The sequence below is a fragment of the Electrophorus electricus genome, chromosome 4 (genome assembly GCF_041902795.1).
Source record: "Electrophorus electricus isolate QZ-2024a chromosome 4, ASM4190279v1, whole genome shotgun sequence".
Classification (NCBI taxonomy): Eukaryota; Metazoa; Chordata; class Actinopteri; order Gymnotiformes; family Gymnotidae; genus Electrophorus; species Electrophorus electricus.
In genome coordinates this window covers 12,993,620-13,015,000 of record NC_137500.1, presented here as the reverse complement: position 1 = coordinate 13,015,000, position 21,381 = coordinate 12,993,620, and the positions used below count along the sequence as shown (strand labels likewise).

At 41.3% G+C, this 21,381-nt stretch overlaps 2 protein-coding genes across 3 annotated transcripts in view; one reads left to right on the top strand and one right to left on the bottom strand.

Annotated features, from left to right (window-relative positions):
* The window catches only part of ptn (pleiotrophin), a 49,100-nt gene extending 34,860 nt beyond the window's left edge, over positions 1–14,240 (top strand). The window contains exons 4-5 of the mRNA XM_027004069.3: positions 1,778–1,936; positions 11,348–14,240. Of these exons, the coding sequence (XP_026859870.1) occupies positions 1,778–1,936; positions 11,348–11,394 (206 nt within the window). The 3' untranslated portion in view covers positions 11,395–14,240. The remainder of the gene's footprint in view (positions 1–1,777; positions 1,937–11,347) is intronic.
* chrm2a (cholinergic receptor, muscarinic 2a) overlaps positions 12,608–21,381 on the bottom strand; it is a 75,846-nt gene continuing 67,072 nt past the window's right edge. For both annotated transcript variants that reach the window (XM_027004057.3, XM_027004058.3), the window contains one exon: positions 12,608–20,001. In XM_027004057.3, coding sequence (XP_026859858.1) covers positions 18,449–19,939 — 1,491 coding nt within the window. In that variant the 5' untranslated portion in view covers positions 19,940–20,001 and the 3' untranslated portion in view covers positions 12,608–18,448. The remainder of the gene's footprint in view (positions 20,002–21,381) is intronic.

Below are 21,381 nucleotides of genomic sequence, written 5' to 3'. Positions count from 1 at the left end.
TGCCCAGATAATATCACAGTAAGAGAGGTATGGATAAATCAATGTAAAATACATGTTAAATGACATTGATTTGGCAGGAGGAATTTTGTTCTTCTACTAACACCAGTTTTTGCTATTTTGTTTGCTATTAAGTTAACCTGCTCTTTCCAATATAGTTTCTCATCAATGAGTATACCAAGAAATTTCTAATGATTCTAACCATTCTAACTCTGTAATTTCTGAAGTAGCATATTATGGATAACTGTATCAAATTCTTTGGAGGAGTCAATAATTATTTCATTATTATCAAGTGCATTGGGAAATTTCTCAGGGCCTTGGAGATACAATGAAGGTAGGATGTCATGCTCATGGTGATATAACAAGATAATAGTTGGAAACAGGTATTTCACTGACTTTAAAACATAAAATTTCGCATGAAAGAATGGTAATGAACAGAATATCAGGTATATATTTTCAGCTATGGAGGATACAGTTTGAATAAAACAAATTATTGAATTAATTTGCAATTTCATTAATTTGCAATTTCATTGATGACCATATTCATATGCATGAAACATTTAAATTTAGTAGGATATGCAGGCTCTGTACATGTGCACTTCTGGACTGTGTGAAATTTGTTTTGACAGTACTGTTGTTATTCTTTTTTGAATTTGTTATGTCGTTTATTTCAAAGTTTTACCTATGCACTATAAAGTATATATAAAGTGATTTATTATACAGAATTTGTATTTCTATTTGTTTGCTTTCTTTCGAATGTTAGTGATGCAGATCTTGGATGGTTTATTGAGCTGCTTCTTTGTAGACAAACGTATTAATGAACTGCGATAGTAATCTTCTTGTTAAAAGCAGAGTAAGCTTCTTGTGAATTATTTTGCATTTCTGTTCAGTGATGTTGAAATGGGATATTATTTGGGTGGTTGATCATTCTCTGACTTGACACTGACATGGAAACAGCAAAGTAATGGGTGTTGTTTTTTTTTTAACATATGTCACTGGAGGTTTGGTCTGCCAACTAAGAAATATTTAGTTTACAGTTGGTCTGTGGTCAGAAAATGATTAGAAGGTTGGCTAGCTGAAGTGAAAGAATGGCTAGCACAAATTGTGCATTCAACTTCACACACACACACACACACACACACACACACACACACACACACACACACACACACACACACACACATACACATACACACACATGCACACCTCAACAGAAATAATGAACAATCTCACTTTATTTCAAACTCCTTTGTGTGTCTCTCTTATGTGTTGGTAGCATGAGGGCATGTGTATGATGGCCAGGAAACACACTGCAAGTTATCCAATCAGTTTCTGAGTACAGGATGACGTCTAACTGGATATTATTTGCATGGCAGAACATTCTCTGAATTGGCACTGACATGGTAACAGCATAGTAATGGGTGTTTTTTACATGTCACTGTTGCTGCAGGTTTAAGAGTGGTTGCTATCCATAAATGTGTAGCCTACAGTGGGCCTGTGATCAGAAAAGGGTTGGAGGGTTGAAGTGAACGAATGGCTAGCACAAATTGTGCATTTGAAATTGCATCAGAAATTGCACATATTGAAGATGGTTTGCCTATGCTATGAGAAATGTAAAAAAGATATGCCTTTGAGAATTTGAACTGACCAAACTCTGCTTTATCTGCAGTGTGAAGCTTCCATTCACTGAATGGAATTACAGAAAGCTGAGGTACAGCTGTTAGGCCAGACTGTTGAACACTACTGAGGTTTTAATTAATGCTCTTGTGCCCCCTTGCAGGTGAGTGTAAGTATGACTTCCAAGCATGGGGCGAGTGTGATGTGGCCACAGGGATGAAGAACCGGACAGGTGTGCTGAAACGTGCACTCATGGATGCTAACTGCCCCAACACTGTCAGTGCTACCAAACCCTGCGGCAAGACCAAAATCAAGCTACAGGGTAATTTTGACAACAAAACACAGAGATATCCAGACTATTCTTAACACATTTGTTAAATACCTTAAGTAAGTTAAACACCAACTTGTCTAACCAAACTTTTTATTAACAGCTATAAGCAAAATCAATGAGCTAAAATCTATCTATCTATCTATCTATCTATCTATCTATCTATCTATCTATCTATCTATCTATCTATCTATCTATCTATCTATCTATCTATCTATCTATCTATCTATCTATCTATCTATCTATCTATCTATCACAATGAAATAATAGGCAAGTGCAGCTTTTCTCTCTTTGACCACATCCTTCTGTTACTCAGTAGTTGAATTAATCGAGAGTGTTGTCCCTGGTGGTGGGCATCTTCTTCAGTGACAGCTGTCAGTGCTGTCCATGGTGCTGATGAAATGTCCTCAGATAGTGCTGACAACCATACCCACAAGAAAAAAAAAAAAGACAACAGAAGCGTCTGCTGCCATTTGCCAATCAAAAAGGTGTGTGCCTAGAGACATGGCAGAGCTGGAAGAAACAGAGGAAGAGTCGTGTGGGAGGTAATTACTTTTCCCTCGCGATTCCGCAATTTAAAAGACCCAAGAGGTTATTTCTATAGCATCTGCATCAGTAAGCAGTATCTGACTTACATTGGAGCAAATGAAGTGGTGAAGATGGTGCTGACATTTCTCTCTCTCTCTCTTTTTTGCCACTATGTGCCTCCATTCACGATCATCCTCTCTTTACTACATTCTGTCGCTGATGATTGTAATTATTTAGAGCACTGACAGAATTCCACTGGCTCTAAAGCACAGCAATTATCTGAGCTTCAGCTCTGCACCTTGATTGTTACAGTGATGTCACATCCTCTCAGAGTGTAAATCCTGTTGGAGAAACCAAGAGAAGGGTTTCGTTGAACACTTTTAGACTATCAGAATTAAGGATTTGTCCTTTCTGGATTTGTCCTTTCTGGTGACACTGCATTAATGGCATCTGTTTGCATTGCCAGTTGCTGCTATGGAAGCAAAGAAATTAAGAAACTCAGGAAAAAGAACACATCTACACTCTTTGAACTTTAGAACCCCATGGAATGAATGTTATGATTGAAACATCTACTTTTTCATATATAAACTGTTTCTTCCTACTTCTAATTTGCTTGCACAGCTGATGAAGTACCTCTTGAAACTTTGTGTACTTCACTAAAATTTTGAATCTCTCATTCTTTCTCTCTCCGCACACACACACACACACACACACACACACACACACACACACACACACACACACACACACACACACACACACACACACACATATAATAGAGAGAGAGAGAGAGATTAAAATGATAGCAAAGTACACAGAATTTCCAGAGAAACTGAATGTTCGGACAGAGGTCCTTCATCAGTATAGTACCAGTATATATAGTACCAGTCAAAAGGTGGGACACGCCTACTCTTTATTTTATTTTTACTATTTTGTATATTTTAAAAACAGGGAAAGTGTCAAACCAATGAGGGTGCATTTAAAATTGTGTGTGTGTTTGTGTTTTGAAAATGAATTAATATACAGACTAACACCTTTCCTAAATTATATTTCTCTTAGAAATTAACTTAGAAAGGAATTGTAGTGAAGTACACAGAACAGAAGTCATCAGCTGTGCAAAGTGCACATCTCTCTACATCTCTTACTACAGTACACTGCAGTTACTCACCTGGAATATTATCTGGTAAATAAGTAAACAAATACATAATCTCTCTCTCTCTCTCTCTCTCTCTCTCTCTCTCTCTCTCTCTCTCTCTCTCACACACACACACAGGGCTATCTCACCTGCCCCATTCTTGTTCTGCTCCTCATAATGAGTTCCATGGAACCGCACCTCCCTTGGTACAGCAGGTCAGAGGCCACATTTGATAAGGGCATCTTCAGTGGAAAGCGTACAGATGGAAGAGTGCATAGGCCTGAAACTGATTAGCCCAAGAACCAGACGATACCCTCAATAAGGCAGGCAAGCAGCACAGAGATACGTAAAATGAAATATTATGAGAAGCTTTAGTCCCTAGATCCCCAAACCCTGTCCCCAGCCCCCAGTCGGTGGGAGCTGGGAATGTCATTTGGCTCATATCAGAAGCAGTTTCTGTAATAAAGTTCACTACTGGGAGCCGTCCAGTCTGTGATGGGGTGCCTGTAGAGGCTGTCTGCTGATGTGTGTGTGTGTGTGTGTGTTTATGTGCATGCTGCCATATCCAGGGAGCTGTGTGGTTCTGAAAATGAATATATATATATATATATATATATATATATATATACATATATATAAGTGGTCCAAATCAAACAGAAATGCTAAATAAAGTGGCTCACCAGCAGTCTCACTTCTCCCTGGGAATATGCTGACTGCAGAGCAGAGGGAACAGGCAAGTAATGAAAGCAAGAACACAAAGTGGAGCGTAGGGCTATTACCCCTACCAATGTGTGTTTTGTGTGTGTGTGTGTTTGAGAAAGAGAAAGAAAGTGAAAGATGTATTTTGGCTCACCACTTTCTCTCTTGTTGTCATAATGGCAAATCCTCTGACAGACTACAATATCCAGCAACCCATTGGTCACACAGTCAACGACTTCAATCAAAGCAATGTCACCAGAATATTGAACTCACCTGTATGTCCTGATTATATAACTGCAGATTGATTATATAACTGCAGATTGATTATATAAGACTGTTTCTAACTCTAAGCCTTTGTGAAGTATTGCTAATAGTCTCTAGAACCATACCGAGCATATGTTATCTATAGACACAATCGTGGAACAACAGGTGGCCCAACAAACATACCTGTCCGAGCTAAGTCATTGTCTTAGAGAACTTACGTCCAGGCTACAGATGTCAGCTCCTTTGACCCAGTTCAACCCCACATCTGTCTCTTCTCCTTTGACCCAGTTCAACCCCATATCTGTCACATCTGTTACTAGTGCTCAACCCACCTGTCCAGTAAGTAAACCTGAGAAATATGATGGATCCCCTAGAATTATCGAGATTTTATATAACAATGTTCCATCTACTTCAATAATAGTCCCCACCGCACTAGCCAAAAGAAAATAACATTCCTTACCTCACGTCTTTCAGATAAAGCCCTATATTGGGCTACTGCCGTTTGGGATAGTATACAACACTCTACATCGGAGGAATTTATCGCTCTGTTTAGAGCAGTTTTCGACCACCCCCACAAAGGGAGAACAAGCAGAGAATTACTCATAAAATTGCGACAAGGCAACTGGACGGTAGCAGATTATGCTTGCGAGTTCCACACCATCGCTGTGGGTAGTGGATGAAATGAGGCTGCATTGAATGTAAAATTTTGACATGGCCTGAATTCTAATGTATTGCACAAGCTGGCATGTCGGGATGATGAGCTCAAGTTAGATCAACTTATGGCTCTTGCCATATGCCTGGATCATTATCTTCAGGAATGGAGACCACGGATAACTGATAATTCTTGCCCAGCCTACCCTAACCCTAGTCCGAGATATGAATTCAGATAAGAACCCGGAGTGTACATGCATTGTGTACATGCATTGTGAGAGTACATGCATTGTGATTCATCCCATTTATCTGAGGAAGAATGGAGGCGTCGGTTCCAGGAAGGTCTGTGTCTGTATTGTGGATCAGCAAGTCATATAATCAGGGAATGTCATCTCAAACCATGTCGCAATGTTTCTCGTAAACAGAGAGGGAACAAGATTTCCACTCCTCAAGTCCAGGTAGGGACATTGCAAAGATTCTGTATGGTTGCAAAATCTTTTACGTTACCAGTTTGTATTGGATCTCAAACTCCCTCATCTATTTTCACAGCCCCAGTGGATTGCGGGGCAGAGGGCAACATCCTTCACGTTCGGGTTATAGAGGACTTGCACATCCCGGTTGAACCATTACCCAAGCCTCTTCGATTGGCCGCTTTGGACGGATCACCCGTAGGAGCTGGGACCATATCTCTACGTACCACATTGATAAAACTCACAACCAGTGCACTCCACTCAGAACTCATCTCGTTCTTGGTCCTACCAGCATCCTCCTTCTCAGTTATTCTAGGCCTTCCTTGGCTGGAGCAGCATAACCCAAGTATAGCCTGATCTCAGAGGAAGATAACACAGTGGTCGGATTATTGTCAAAAAACCTGTTTGTCCTTACCCACACTTACACTGTACCAACAAGGGTTCATACAGTCCTCTGCTTCCCCTTTGGCATCAGGCTTCTTTTTGTAAAGAAGGACGGTGGTCCATGCATCGATTACCATAACCTAAACCAGATCTCCAAAAAATATTCTTACCCCTTACCGCTCATCCCCGTCACCCTGGAAGAGCTACGAGAGGCAAAATTCTTCACGAAATTAGATCTTTATAGTGCTTATAACCTTATAAGGATCAAGAAGGGAGATGAGTGGAAGACCGCCTTTGTCACCACCAAGGGACACTATGAATACAAGATTATGCCATTCGGTCTCAGCGTCGCACCATCGGTGTTCCAGGCTTTCATTAACGATGTTCTTCAAGCAGTCATAGGGAGGAATGTTATCACATATATAGATGATATCCTTATTTACTCACCTGATCTTCAGACACACATTCAATGATAGAACTGTATTGAAGATTCTCCTGGATAATGGGTTGTATGTGAAAGGGCAGAAATGTGAATTTCATACAACCACTACCACATTTCTGGGGTATGTAGTAAGTCATGAGGGAGTGACTATGGATGACAAAAAATAGATGCTATCCTGCAGTGACCTTCTAAACACTTTAATTGGACTCAAACGGCTGAGAGTGCATTCAACAGATTAAAGGAGGCTTTCATGATGGCTCCCATCCTGAGACACCCATATCCTACCATTCCATTTATAGTAGAAGCTGACGCTTCCAACATTGGTATTAGAGCTGTCCTTTCTCAACGACATACAGGGAAAAACTATATCCCATGGCATAATTTTCAAGGAAATTATCACCCGCAGAACAAAATTATGGCATTGGACAACGCAAACTGTTGGCCATCAAGTTGGCCTTGGAGGAATGGAGACATTGGTTGGAAGGTGCTAATCATCCTTTTTTAGTAATCACAGATCATAGGAATTTGGAATATATGCATACGGCTAGGCAACTGAACCCCCGCCAAGCCCGTTGGTCCTTGTTCTTTTCCAGATTTAATCTTAAACTCATGTATCATCCAGGAAATCACAATACTAAAGCAGACACTCTTTCCCGGGTCCATCAAGAGGAGAGAACCGAGAAGAAAGAAACCATATTACCTACTTGGGTTCACCTGATGTCCATCAGATGGGAGATTGACGAGGGAATAGACCAGGTCTCACAAGGAATGGTCACCCCTATAGAATGTCTGAGTGACAAATGCTATGTACCTGAATCTTGTCAAGACCGTTTGCTAGCATGGGCCCATTTTTCTCTTGCTACAGGTCATCCTGGGGAGGCACGTACATGTCAGCTCATGGCTAACCGGTACTGGTGGGAGCATATGACCAGTGATGTTCACTGCTATGTGTTATCTTGTTCTATCTGTAGTCAGAGCAAGACACCCAAAACTCTTCCTGCAGGAAAACTCCTGCCGCTTCACGTGTCTAAAAGACCTTGGTTGCACATCGCACTGGATTTCCTCATTGTTCTTCCTTGTTCTGAAGGTAACACTACTGTACTTACGGTCATGGATAGATTTTCCAGAGGTGTAAGATTCATTGCCTTTCCAGGCCTACCCACTGCCTTCCAGACAGCTGAAACATTATTCACCCAGGTATTCTGCATATTTGGCATTCCTGAGCATATATTATCAGATAGGGGTCCACAATTCACATCTTGAGTCTGGTCACCGTTTCTGGAAAGCATTGGGGTAACCGTTAGCCTTACTTCTGGGTATCATCTGTAATCTAATGGACAGTGTGAACGTTCAAATAGGGAGCTTAGTAAATTTCTGAGATATTTTTGCATGTACAATCCTTCGGATTGGTCCAAGTTCTTACCTTGGGCGGAGATGTCGCAGACTTCGCTCACTAGGTCGTCCACAGGATTAATCCCATTTGAGTGTATTGTAGGCTATCAACCGCCTATGGCTCCATGGACTCCTGTCACTACTGATATCCCAGCAGTGGATGATTGGATGCGACGCAGTGAGAAGGTATGGGAGGAGACTCACCAACGCATCAAACAGGCAATACAACATTACAAAGAAACGGCTGACAGACACAGAGGGGTGACCCCTAACTACCAAGCAGGTGATCGAGTTTGGCTTTCCACACGGGATTTCTGCAAGCCGGGCTGCTGCCGCAAGCTGGGTCCCAAGTATATTGGTCCCTTTGAGATCCGGAAACGGGTTAACGAGGTAACATATCAGTTGAACTTACCTGCGCATTTCTGTGTTTCCAGGTCCTTCCATGTCTCTCTCCTCAAGCCTGTTGTTTTAGGTCCTTTGAATGAGGACTCCCCGGATGATACCACTCCGCAACCCGTTAACTATGACAGCATGCCGATGTACGCTGTGCACCGCATTCTGGATTCCAGAAGGAGGGGTGGTTCAATACAATACTTGGTGGACTGGGAGGGATTCAGTCCTGAGGAGCAGAGCTGGGTTCCTCGTGATGATATATTGGATCCCGGCCTACTATCAGGCTTTCATTCTAGAAACCCTGAAAAACCTGCTCCTCATCCTCGCGGGTGTCCCCGCTGCATTCTTACGGTGGGAACTCGTAATAGGCTGGACTCCACTATGCCTACAAGAGGTTGTCACGGCCGTCCTCATGCCTTGGCTGTTCCGAACTCTTTGGGGAGGGTACTGTCATAATGTGGACTCCCCTGACAGACTACAATACCCAGCAACCTATTCATCACCCAGTCAATGACTCAACCAGTCGGAGGCAGATCAGTGTCACCAGAATATTGAACTCACCTGTATGTCCTGATTATTGGATTATATGACAGTTTCTAACTCTAAAGCTTTGTGATGTATTGCCAATAGTCTGTAGAAGCAAACTGAGCATTATTTTGGATTGTCTTTTTGTGTACCGTAGCTTTTCTTAGTATTCCTCACTATTGTATTTTGCCTGCCCCTTTTGGTTTGTCTGCCTGGTTATATTGTGATTGATCTTCTGGTTTCTGACTTGGACTGTTTAGCTCTCTATGATTTGGATTATTCCTTTATCTTCCTCTTTTGTCATCACACTGGATGACAAAACTGGATGGTATTGCAGAACCCCTGAACAATGATTATATCAAACTACTATCCATAAGCGTCTGTTTTTGCCCGACCCATCACACGTGCTTAATAATTTCCTTGTCAGTTTTTAGCATTTTTTTTTTTGGGGTATAGATTATTCTTTGTTTTTGCAATTAGAATATAGTATTACATTTTCCATATTACATATTTTCAATATTATAGTATTACAAAATGCTTTTATGTCTTTGGTAATCTGTTAGATACGGATATTAATAAACATGAAATTACTATATAACTATTTGCTACAAACTAGTCTCTTAGAATTTGAAACATGCGGTAACAATAGTAAAGCAAGAGTCCTTTTACACTCCACAGCTTGTACTCAAAAAAGGGGGGAGCGGATAGCAAAAAGGGATTTATAAAATATAATGTATAATAGTTATTTTGACCTTAACGTGATGGATAGACAGTCTCTTTTTATTACTTCATTTGTTTTGGGGTGTTGCTTGAATTACATATTTACATGTGCTTGAACAACAGTGACATTGTGAAGCTAGGCCAAATGTGTTGATTGCATAACCATCTGAATGACAAATGTGAACCGAAGATTCCCTTTTTCACACAGAAATATACACTGCCTGGCCAAAAAAAAGGTCACACGCTCTAATATTTCGTTGCACCACCTTTAGATTTGATTTTGGCAGGCATTCGCTGTGGCATCGTTTCACAACATTTATTTCTGTCCAGAGTTGCATTAATTTTTTCCCCAAGATCTTGTATTGATGATGGGAGATTTGGACACCTGCACAAAGTCTTCTCCAGCACATCCCAAAGATTCTCAGTGGGGTTCAGGTCTGGACTTTGTGGTGGCCACCCTAGCAAATTGAAGCCATTTTTACTGGTTAGCCTCACTGACAAGTGGTTTTCTTAAGGATACACAGCTGTTTAGTCCCAATCCCTTGAGTTCCCTTCACATTGTGCATGTAGAAATGCTCTTACTTTCACTATTAAACATATCCCTGAGTTCTTCTGTTGTTTTTCTACGATTTGATTTCACCACACGTTTAAGTGATCACCGATCATGATCATTCAAGATTTTTTTCTGACCACATTCCTTCCTCAATGATGATGTTTCCCCACTGTCCTTCCACTTTTTAATAATGCATTGGACAGTTCTTAACCTGATTTTAGTAGTTTCAGCAATGTCCTTAGATGTTTTCTCTGCTTGATGCGTGCCAATAATTTGACCCTTCTGAAACAGATTACCATATTTTCCACGACCACAGGATCTGTCTTTCAACATGGTTGTTTAACAAATGAGAAGCTACTCACTGCATCAGTTAGGGTTAAATAACTTGTTGCCAGCTGAAACATAATCACCCATGCAGTAATTATTCAATGGGAGGCTCTTACCTATTTGCTTAGTTAAATTCAGGTGGTGACCTTTTTTTGGCCAGGCAGTGTATATAGCTTATAGTAGTCCACTCCACTATCTGAAGCCTTCCACTATCTGGAATTCAGGACTAATTCATGTACTGTGAGCTAAAGTCCATCATATCTTCACACCTGCATATTTGTTTAGCAAAAGAATGGTATTGCTGGGTTCCTGGAATCTTTTCAAGTGTTCCTTAGACTTGCTCAAATAATTAAAAATTAAATCATTATTGTTTTGCAAAGAAAACTTTTAAGGATTAACAGTTTAATATTTTAAATTTGGGGCAAGTAGAAACTTGCAGGAGGTTGTGGCAAGTAGAAACTTGCAGCAGAGACAACGGAGGACTTTTGGTATTGATCAGATAACAGACAAAATTTTCACTATTTACAGCAGGTGCAATAGATATCTAATCTATTTGTTTAATTAAACACTATAACTCCCCATGTAGCTCACACTTTCTTTCTTTCTTTCTTTCTTTCTTTCTTTCTTTCTTTCTTTCTTTCTTTCTTTCTTTCAGTATCATTGTCATACACCACACAAGTAGACATACCCCAACATGACTGAAAGGAACCAGGAGGCCAGTTGCCCTCCTGTTGCCGCTGAGGGGAGGCCAAGAGAGATTAGCCTCTTTAAAGTGTTCTAACATAGAATCACAGGGACTGCACACTGGGGGACCCGAGGCAGCTTCTTCCCATCTGACCTGTCACGGCAGACGGGCCCAGGCACTGACGCCATGCCTGCCTGGCATTTCGGGTGACTGATGCAGTGTCCTGTATCCCCACAGAGTCGCGGAAACCGAAAGGGGATGGAAAGAAGAAAGAGCAAGACTAGAGAAGCCCCGCCCACTCCCCCACCCACCCTCCCCCGCCTCCTCCCGACCTGTCAGCGCTCAGAATGAGGACATGGGAGTGGCGGCAGCAGCAGTGGATGGAGGGAGATAAACGCGCCTTTTCCTTCTTTCTGTCTAGGACTGTAGGCTATTTGTAGCTCTTTCGTATTTAGATTTTTGAAAAAATAAAACTAAATCATTTACTCAATTCCATTGCTTGTTCGGGGCATGTCCTATAAAATATAATAGATACTTAACTACCCTTTAATAGTTGAAAAAAGTTATTCATATTAAAATTGGACTGTGAGGTATTATCTTAGTTTAAGCAGTCCCTAAAAAGGCAATGGTTTGTATTTAGATGTAAATCCATGAGCTCAGTAGTAGGTATTCTGGTAACAGCCACAATGGAAAAAAATATGGATCAAATATGGAAACATTGTGGAGTTTAGTGATATTACCTGTTACTCAGCTCCAAAGTAAATAAATGTTTTGCAATCCACAACTTATTCAGCAATTTTTGCTCTGATTATGAACACATTGCAGAATTTTCAGTTTGCCTAATACCATATAAATCCACTATACTATATAAAACCAAACAATGTCATCATATATACATAAAAACAAAAACACAAATATTTGGACTTGTATCTTGTATCTTTATTTGGTAGAATTCTTTTTCAAAAGAATATGGCACAATATATGTTGTGAATGTATTTCATAATACAATTTCATTAGTGATTTGTGAACATCCAGATCTCTCCTCCAGTCATTTTCTTAAAGAACCTGATACTATTAGAAATGTACAAACAGGAGGTCACATACTGAGTGCAGAGAAAGTGTAGTGGGCAAGAGAGGAAGCGAAGAGTGGGACAACGACATTCAGGTGAATAATAAACATGTATTTACACATCAACTGGGGCAAATCACACAGAATGTTCATGTTATATACAATAGACACTTGGAGCTGTTACCAAATGACATTTCTACTAGATGAAAGTCACAACCCACAGTGAAGGGAAAGCACAATGAGGATCTACATACCTCAGCAACAAAAGATAAAGAGTTTAATATGTACATTGGACAGAAGAACTGTGTCCTCGTCTTTCTGATTAGACCTCCCCAGACAGAGCTCATCCATCTAAGCCACTCAGTTATAAGGTGTACAGTAAACAGATTATTTTCGGTTTATTTCTTTGTCTCTTTTACAGGTTAAGCTGTTCATACTTTGTAGTAAAGCTCCAGAGAAACACCTTGCTAGTGTCTAACTAGATTAGTCCAGCACATTTTTTAACTGAGTGACTGCAGTCTCCCAGGAGACAGGTGATACAGTGCCCATAGATTCACAAAAAATCTAAGGGCCAACTAAAGTGTTTGTTTTTTGTTCATTTCTTTCCGCATTTCTCTCTCTATATATTTCTTGCTCCCTCCTCTCTCTTTGTAGGCAATTGAAAGCTCACGTTGTCGGTGGTTTAGTGTTCGGCCTCTTGATTTAATGTCCAATTATCCCTTTTTTCCACTGACAGATGCTCCAACTCCAGAATCAATACGCCAGAGTCACCTCCTCGGCTTAACCATAAACTCACACTTTATATACAATATATATATATACAGCATAAGTGGGTATTTATAAAACCTAATACAAAAAGTTAGCTGTTTTTAAATACATACAATGCATTATGCTCGAGACTTTGTGTTTTTGTGGATACTCATCCATTTTATTTGTTGACAACTTAGCTCCTCCCTGGCAGTTAGTATGTCTTTGGCAGTCATTTTTCTCTCTGAAATTGCCGGTGTATGTATGGTGTGTGGTACATGTCTGAGTGTGTATATGTGTGAATGTGTGTGTGCGTGAAATAAGTCCTTAGTGTGCTGCTCAGTATCAGAGCTTTTCACATTGTGTACCACGCACTTGTCACATGCCAAGGTTATTTTATAAAGTTTCAATATTTTCATACACATTTATTATCTCAGTTTAACCCAAACTCAAATTCCCAATACATGCAGCAACAAAGACCAACACGTGTAGACTCATATACACACTTCATACACGCTGACAAAGCATACTTCATTAGATCCCGAGTTTGCAGCTCAGCTCTATGGTTTTATATTTAAAATAGTTTCAGAACTCCAGAGATGACCTATTCACACAACTCTTATTTTTATACACAGACTTCCCATTTCACTCCTCAGAAATTAGTTGCTCATGTAACAGCATTGTGATGACAGACCTATTGAGACCGTTTAAGAAATTACTCTGATAACTAGTCACACACCTGACATCCAGAGTAGGTGAGATGTTTAGTTAAGAAAAAGAAGGATCCTGTGCTTTTCAGTCAGTTATCAGACCTCACACATCCAACCAAAACATCATACATACCTTAAGAACACTATCATGGCAAAAATAGTCTACAAATAATTAGAAGAAGAAGAAAGGCAATAATTAATGCGATATTCAATTCTGATTTCAAATAATTCTGTAAGGCACTTGATGTCTGTCAGAGACTTTGCCCTAGGAGATGTCATCCTGGTGCTACGACTCCTCATTGGTCACCATCAGTTCTAGCTCCGCCCTAGTTCCTCTCCTGAGCATTATCATCCACACTTGCTCAGCAGCTCATTGAGATTCATATATATACTGTGCTTTCATACTTTGTGAAGTCTTGCCATATACTCATAGGTGTTGCTAAGCCGAATTACAGTTTTTCTGTGTATTGACCTTCCCTGCCTGTTTCTGTCATTATGAGTATGGATGTGTCTTTCTTAACCCTGTTTAACTGTGTTGTAGACCTTTTTGCCTATTTTGATCATTCTGGGAAGAGTCTTAATAAAGGCCGTTTTTCTCCTCTGACCTCTGTCTATTGTGCCGCTCTGAACGTGTAAGTGTGTAAGTGTGTGGTATTAAGACAGGAGGAGGCTGACTGCGTAATTATCATAATCACTAGAACCTCAGCCAACCTAAACAGCCATTGGTACCCTGTGTACAAACAAACTAATAATAAAAAGTATACAAAAACAGATACAAAAGTAAAATATAATCTAGAATTACCAAATAAATTACTGACCATCTAAAATTTATACCTACAGCCAAAATAATTAGATATTAATACATTTGTAGATCCTCAATTAGATCTTAGCCCTTTGATATTTACAGTTTCCTAAAAGATTGTAGGCAGTAAGATTTGTAGGCAGTATGTTTTAATTAAGAAAATCAGGCTGACAGGATGAGAGATGAAATCTCCTCTCGGCTTCAATGGTAGCATATGAACACACACACACACACACACATACACGCACACACACACACACACACACACACACACACACACACACACAAACACACACACACACACGCACACACACACACAGTAATGTATCTGAGGTATGAAGCTGCTCCTACTCAGACCCCCAAGATTTCTGATGTTTTTAAACATGTGTCACCCTGAGAGGCTGAATGACAGACCCTTGCTTCTCCTTGCTCTCCCTCTCGGAGAACACAGTGGAGGCTTATCAGGTGAATACAGTGCACACAGGATGGAGCAAGAGCTGGCACACTTCTCTCAGATCACTGCCAACAGTCCTCTAGCTCCGCCCACCTGGCCCACCACATATTATCACTCATGCACCATCAGAAGCTGCTCTCTGCTATCGTACACCCCTCTGCAATATCGCGCGCTGCTCTCTAATTTATCTCATCCAGAAAGGTCATGGCGAAGGTGACAGATGAGTGCTGCACCATTTAAGGCTGTGTTGACACATTGAGGGCAAGGCAGGCCATGGCGAGTGAGCAGCTGAGAGGTTTGGAGAGCGGGGCACGGAGTGTTCCACATGGAAATCTGAGTCATGTGGCATTCTCGCTGTAACGCTCCCACTATCTCCACAGTGGAGATTAGCAGCTGTCAGAGTGGTCCAGTGAGCAACAGCAGCTACCACGTCGGCTCTTGCTGCTCTCCCTCCCTTCCAGCCTGGAGATGAGTGCCTCGCTCAGAAGTGGGGGCTGTCAGGAGGAGTACAGGAGGAAGAGGAGGCGGAGGATGGGGGGGGTGGGAGACAGGTGACATGCAGACACATATCCACTTATCAGCCTGATGCTTGGGAGTGCTGTGGACCTGGCACACTGCTGGGACACACATACAAGCACACACATGCTACTACCAGCCTATCAAGGCAACCCCTCAAACCTATTCTGTCACTCTGTCAGAGCAGCGAGGCCAGAAGGGTGGGATGGGGTAGCACTATGGTGCCTGTCAAGAACTTTGTTAGTGTTAACGATTAAAGCAAGGAACAGGACGTATCAGAGCTCACGGGCACAAAGAGACATTTACACTCAGTTTTGCCTTTGTGTACCTACAGAAAGTAAAATCACCATATGAGCATGAAAGGAGAGATGGGGAAAACAGCAATTTGCAGGAAGGTGACAAATTGCTAATGAAACTGAGAGAAAGTTAATGTTATCAGTAAAAGATAGAAAGAGCATTCCTGTGAACAGACAGAGAAGGAAGGTAAAATAAAACAAGGGAAAATGGGAAGAGAAATGGTGCAAACAGAAATGGTAGAAGTGTTAATTCTTGCTTAAACAAGGTCTAGCTTTATATGGCTGAGGGTAGGGGACAGTAAGTGGACAGACTGACACTGAGCCTGTCAGTTGTGTAATGTGTAATCTTCAATCACTCAGCTGCTCAGTATCATCAGATAATCTGGTTCATTTACCATATAATTCTGTTTTTGCTCCAACCCACTCAATACCTCCAGCTTCCAAACAACACTCAGTCCAAACCACACACTTTATTCAGCACCACTCAGACCAAACCCATCACTCTACTCAACACTACTAAGACAAATTCTTCTCTCTGCCTAATGCAACTGCAGCAAAACCTCTACAATCTCCCCATCTTCACTCACCTAAATCTTTCAGTCTAGTCAGCATCAGTGTTGCTAAAAGACCCACACTCACCACACAGTGAAGGCTGCCCACTGTGCCGAACAATTATACTCACAGGGCTACACAGCAACAGAGAGAATTACAAGTGAACATTAGGCAAATGTTTGACCACACATACTTGAAAGGATAAGGAAATGTATCAGGTATTCATATTACTACTGTGACTTATCTTTCACGTGCGACATTTTTCTGCATGAAACTATGCGCATGTTATTTCAGAGACTACAGTGTGAACCACAAAAGTATGAGCTGTGAAACGGTGAAATGTATAAAATATCTAGCCCTTTTATTTCACAAGGCCAAGGCCTTTGATTTAGAATAACCCCAATTCTGGGGTGATCACCCACCCACACACACACACCCACACATACACACACACACACACACACACACACACACACACACACAAAGACACACACACACGCATGCACACTTGCCTGGTTCAATAGCCTGCAAGAATAAGATATTAATCTATTATTCAAATGCCTCAGAGCAACATATAATGAGTCATGTAAAGGAAGGCTCAGGCTTTAAGTCTAAAACCTACATTAGCACTACTTTTACATCCACATCTGCATACAGACAGACAATCATTCATTCATAGACTGCCCAAAGTTTAGTCTGCTCCCATACTCGGAGCTTATTCTCACATGCTGTTATATTCAAAGAAAAGCACAGGATTCCTCACGAACAGTGTTGCGTGCCTGGCAGTGCGCCTGACACCCGCAGGCGGCATGAATGAACACCCTGCTGCAGACAGGCAGATGTGAAAGCAGAAACACTCATTTACATCTCTGCATATTTCATGAGAAAGCTGTTAAGCAGCTTTATAACATGCCATTCGTGTCAAGAAGGCTCCTGAAGGCATGGGTCAGGGTTTACGCTGACTTTATCCCTAATATGAACTGAACATGAATTACCATGTCTGATGGACCCCTCATTGTTTCTAGCCAGTTTGGTTTTGCGGCACCGTTTGACATTGCATCGTGAAATTGTGTGCAGTGTTTTATGAAAAAAGGGTAAAATCTCAAACCCATAATAATGGCTCTACAAAAAAGAGTCACTTCACCCTTCTCCTCCATCATCATTTTAAAAGCTTTTAATTTGCATCTCTGGAGATCTGTGCACTCAAAGCTGCTCCACTCATACATGTGGATATGGCAGAGTGGCTCTCCAATACCCCTCTGTGGTCTGAGCCACAGTAGCACACACACATACATGCACACACACACACACACACACACACACACACACACACACACACACACAAAGGGGCCAGTGATACACCCGACTGCAATCATTATTACTGAATACCTATATTCAATGCATGCTGTAGATTAACATCAAGTGACATATTCACTCTTATTGTAATGTGCGCGCACACACCCACCCACTCATACACACCCTGCATACATGCACACACTCTGACCACACACCAATATGCTCTCAGTCTACCAAACATGCACACATATTCTGCCCGCACTCCTCACAGTGCCAAACAACAAGTGCTATACATGTTTATATACAAGTATGTACAAATATCATATTATACTGAAGTCCAAACGCTAGGTTTGAAGGTTCAGTCAGCCCTATTGTCCCTTTAATCAGTGTATAATTTAGTACACTGATTATGCAGATTATGATCTTACACTGTGCTCTTAAATTAAATCTGTATTCAGTCACTGTATGTGGATAATATTAGGTTAAGCATGGGATTTCTTCCAACTTTGTTTTTGTTGCTATTTTATCTACATATATCACCAATTGCTGTTTTTTAAACATTAATTAATTTATTAATTTATCAAGACCTTCTTTCAGTAAAACCCCTCCTTGTCTGTAGCAATGTTCACCTCTCTGAGTTGCAATTGGTTGTGTGTAAAGTGCTACTTCAGGTTATTGGTAACAGATATACACAATACAGGAACATAAAACATAGACCCACCCAGCTGCTACACACTCTATTATTAGTTTCATTTCACAGATACTTTCCACATGCACACGCGTGCATGCACACACGCACGCACGCACAAACACACACACACACACACACACACACACACACACACACACACACACAGACAAATGCATGCAGACAGATATGTCTTGAACATCCAAGCTCATCTGGTTGAGCGAATATTTTTATATTGACAGAGCAGAAGCTGTTTGAATGTCTTTTTGAATGTAGCATTGCAGAGAGCATAGCATGCAGGGTTGATAGTGCTATTGATGTAGCAGAGCCAGTACCCGATGGTCCACACTGTGTTAGGGATGCAGCTGGAGCAAAATGTATTGATGAGAACCATCACATTATAGGGTGTCCATGTAGCCACAAATGCCACCAGGATCGCCATGATAGTGCGGGTCACCTTCTTCTCCCTTGATGGAGCTGCTTTCTTTTTTTTGGGTGGCTGCTTTGTCATCTTTACTATCTTCCTTGCCACATGATTCTGCTTCTCTGCTTTGGGCACAATCTCCACTGTTGTATTGGAGGGTGCATAGCAGTCTCCCTTTGGTGACTTGGTAACAATTTTGATGCATGTCAGTTTGGAACCACCGGCCTTGGAGCGATGTCGTCCTGGCACCTGACTGTCATTGGCTCTGGATGGCACCACCTCCTCCTTCTGATTGGCTGCTGCACCACTGCCAGAAGTGGAGTCATTGGAACTCTCTTTCTCCTCGACAGGGACACAGTTGTCCCTGGCTCTGTCGTCCAACTCCCCCGCTCTCCCCACACTGGCTGTGGATGGCCCTTTGCCATTCTGCAGCTTATTGTCATGCTGGTTGGTCGCATCATCGGTTGTTTGAGTCTGACCCATGTTGGGGTCTTCCACCATCACGTTGTTGTTGTCAGGCTTGTTGGATGCTTTGTTGCGGGTCTGGCTGGGCGATGTGGTTCCAGGGTTGGCAGCTGATGGTTTGCGGTTGTCCTTCTTGACACGACTCTTGCTGGCCCTGGAAATCTGCCAATACAACACCATCATGGTAATAACAGGCAAGTAGAAGGCAGCAATGGCCGTGCCGAAGGTGACAGCTGCATTGGAGAAAAACTGAATATAACACTCTTTTTCTGGCACAGTACGTCCACCCACGATGAACTGCCAAAAAAGGATGGCAGGAGCCCACAGGATGAAGGAGAGTACCCAGGCAGCAGCAATCATCATCCCCGCCATCTTAGTGGTTCGCTTGACAGGATAGCTCAGTGGCTTAGTGACGCAGAAGTAACGGTCAAAACTGATAATCAGCAAGTTCATGACTGAGGCATTGCTGACCACGTAATCCAGAGCCAACCACAGGTCACACACCACCGGTCCCAGTGGCCAGTAGCCAATCACAATATAAACAGTGTAGAGATTCATTGAACAGAGGCCTATGATGAAATCAGCACATGCTAGGCTGAACAGGAAGTAATTGTTTACAGTCTGTAGGCTTCTGTTGACCTTAATGGAGAGCATGACCAGGATGTTTCCAATCACAGTGACCAGGCTAAGTGAGCCTGCTACCAGCACAATGAATACCACCTCCACTGTCTTATATGGGCTTGTCTCCACCCCAGTCTCTGTCTCATTGCCCTCAGACGCATTCCAGAACGTCAAGTTTATTCCATCCATCTGTCCTTGCCTCAGGTATTGCTCTCTGGTCCACAAGGAGCAGTGCTCACAAGCCTTTACACCTACACATGAAAGATGGAGACAGAGAAACAAATATTTTACCATTTTTCCTTTCCATAGATTCTGTAAAAAAATATATTTGGGCAAACCCCAACCAGTATTCAGTTGGCTTAGATGACCACATTTCTTGAGAAATTCAAGTTTGTTGGATAAAAATAGCTCAAATTATGGAGGTAACTATCAAATGGAAGGTTAATCTTGTTTTACCCATAAATTAGATGCTACTAAATCTCATGGGGTTACTGTGGCCCTTGCTGTGCCAATCAAAAGTTAGTAATTAATTTAAGACTTGTGACCAGAAGTGGTGGCAGTGGAACAACCAGTCATCATGACCTTTGTGTTTGTGGACAATTATGAGCTAATGCAAGCAGCAGAGAGTAATTCAGTACATTTGCAAATAACCTGGGCTACTACATAAGCCATTACAGAGAGCTGGCTACTGGCTGCAGAACATGTTGCTCCCAAGGGTCTGTTAGTGTGTTGGATGTGTGTTCCATTAGCTAAAACACTTAAACTTTAACATAGTGAAAAGACATCCACTTGGTCTGTTGTCATCATAACATAGTAAAGTAAATGTAATCACAACAGTAAATTTGTTGAAGGTATCAGGGATATTCAGAGGTTTGTGGCTTCAACGATTAAATGGTAGTTATTGCAGTAAAATTTTAATGCTGGCGTCAACCGCTGCTAAATTGCAATTATACAGACCAGAGCTATTAAATCTCAGAATTCTCCAGTGGGTATTCAAGAATGAGATGTAGTTAAACCATTAGGCCACTGGTTGGTTGCTTGTTTTCACGAGACATGACAACATTGCTATATTATGCAATACAGTTAACTGCCAAATTAGCTTCTGTCAGCACCTTGTTCTCTAGTTATCACAAAAATTGAGTTAACTAGCTTTGCACCATGTTTCTATCACAGATAAGGGTTTCACAGAATGAGACAGACAATCTAGGTGTAGCTGAGCTATATAGTTAGCTAACTAGCTAGGTAATGCTGATGTCCAAATTGCTTTGACAAACATACCATGTAAACTACCATGAAATTATTCAATAATAAATTTTGTTTCATGTTGGACTGTTGTGCTTTAATGTTTTCATGAAAGAAGCCATGTAACAGCTAATGCTAACTAATTTATTAAATTAACCTTGTAAATTATTTAGCTACCTAACTAATCAAGTAGCCAGTTAGTATTACTACTTAGTAATTTATCTAACACCAACATGGTCTATAGCTAGTTGCCTACGCTAAGCTATACAAAATTTCTTGTGTAGCTATTGACCATCTTGTTGGTGGTATACAGATGACATCCATGTTGGCGGAGCTTAACTGGAGCAGAAACTGACTATTAAGGGCCCTGTACAGTATATTGTCACCTT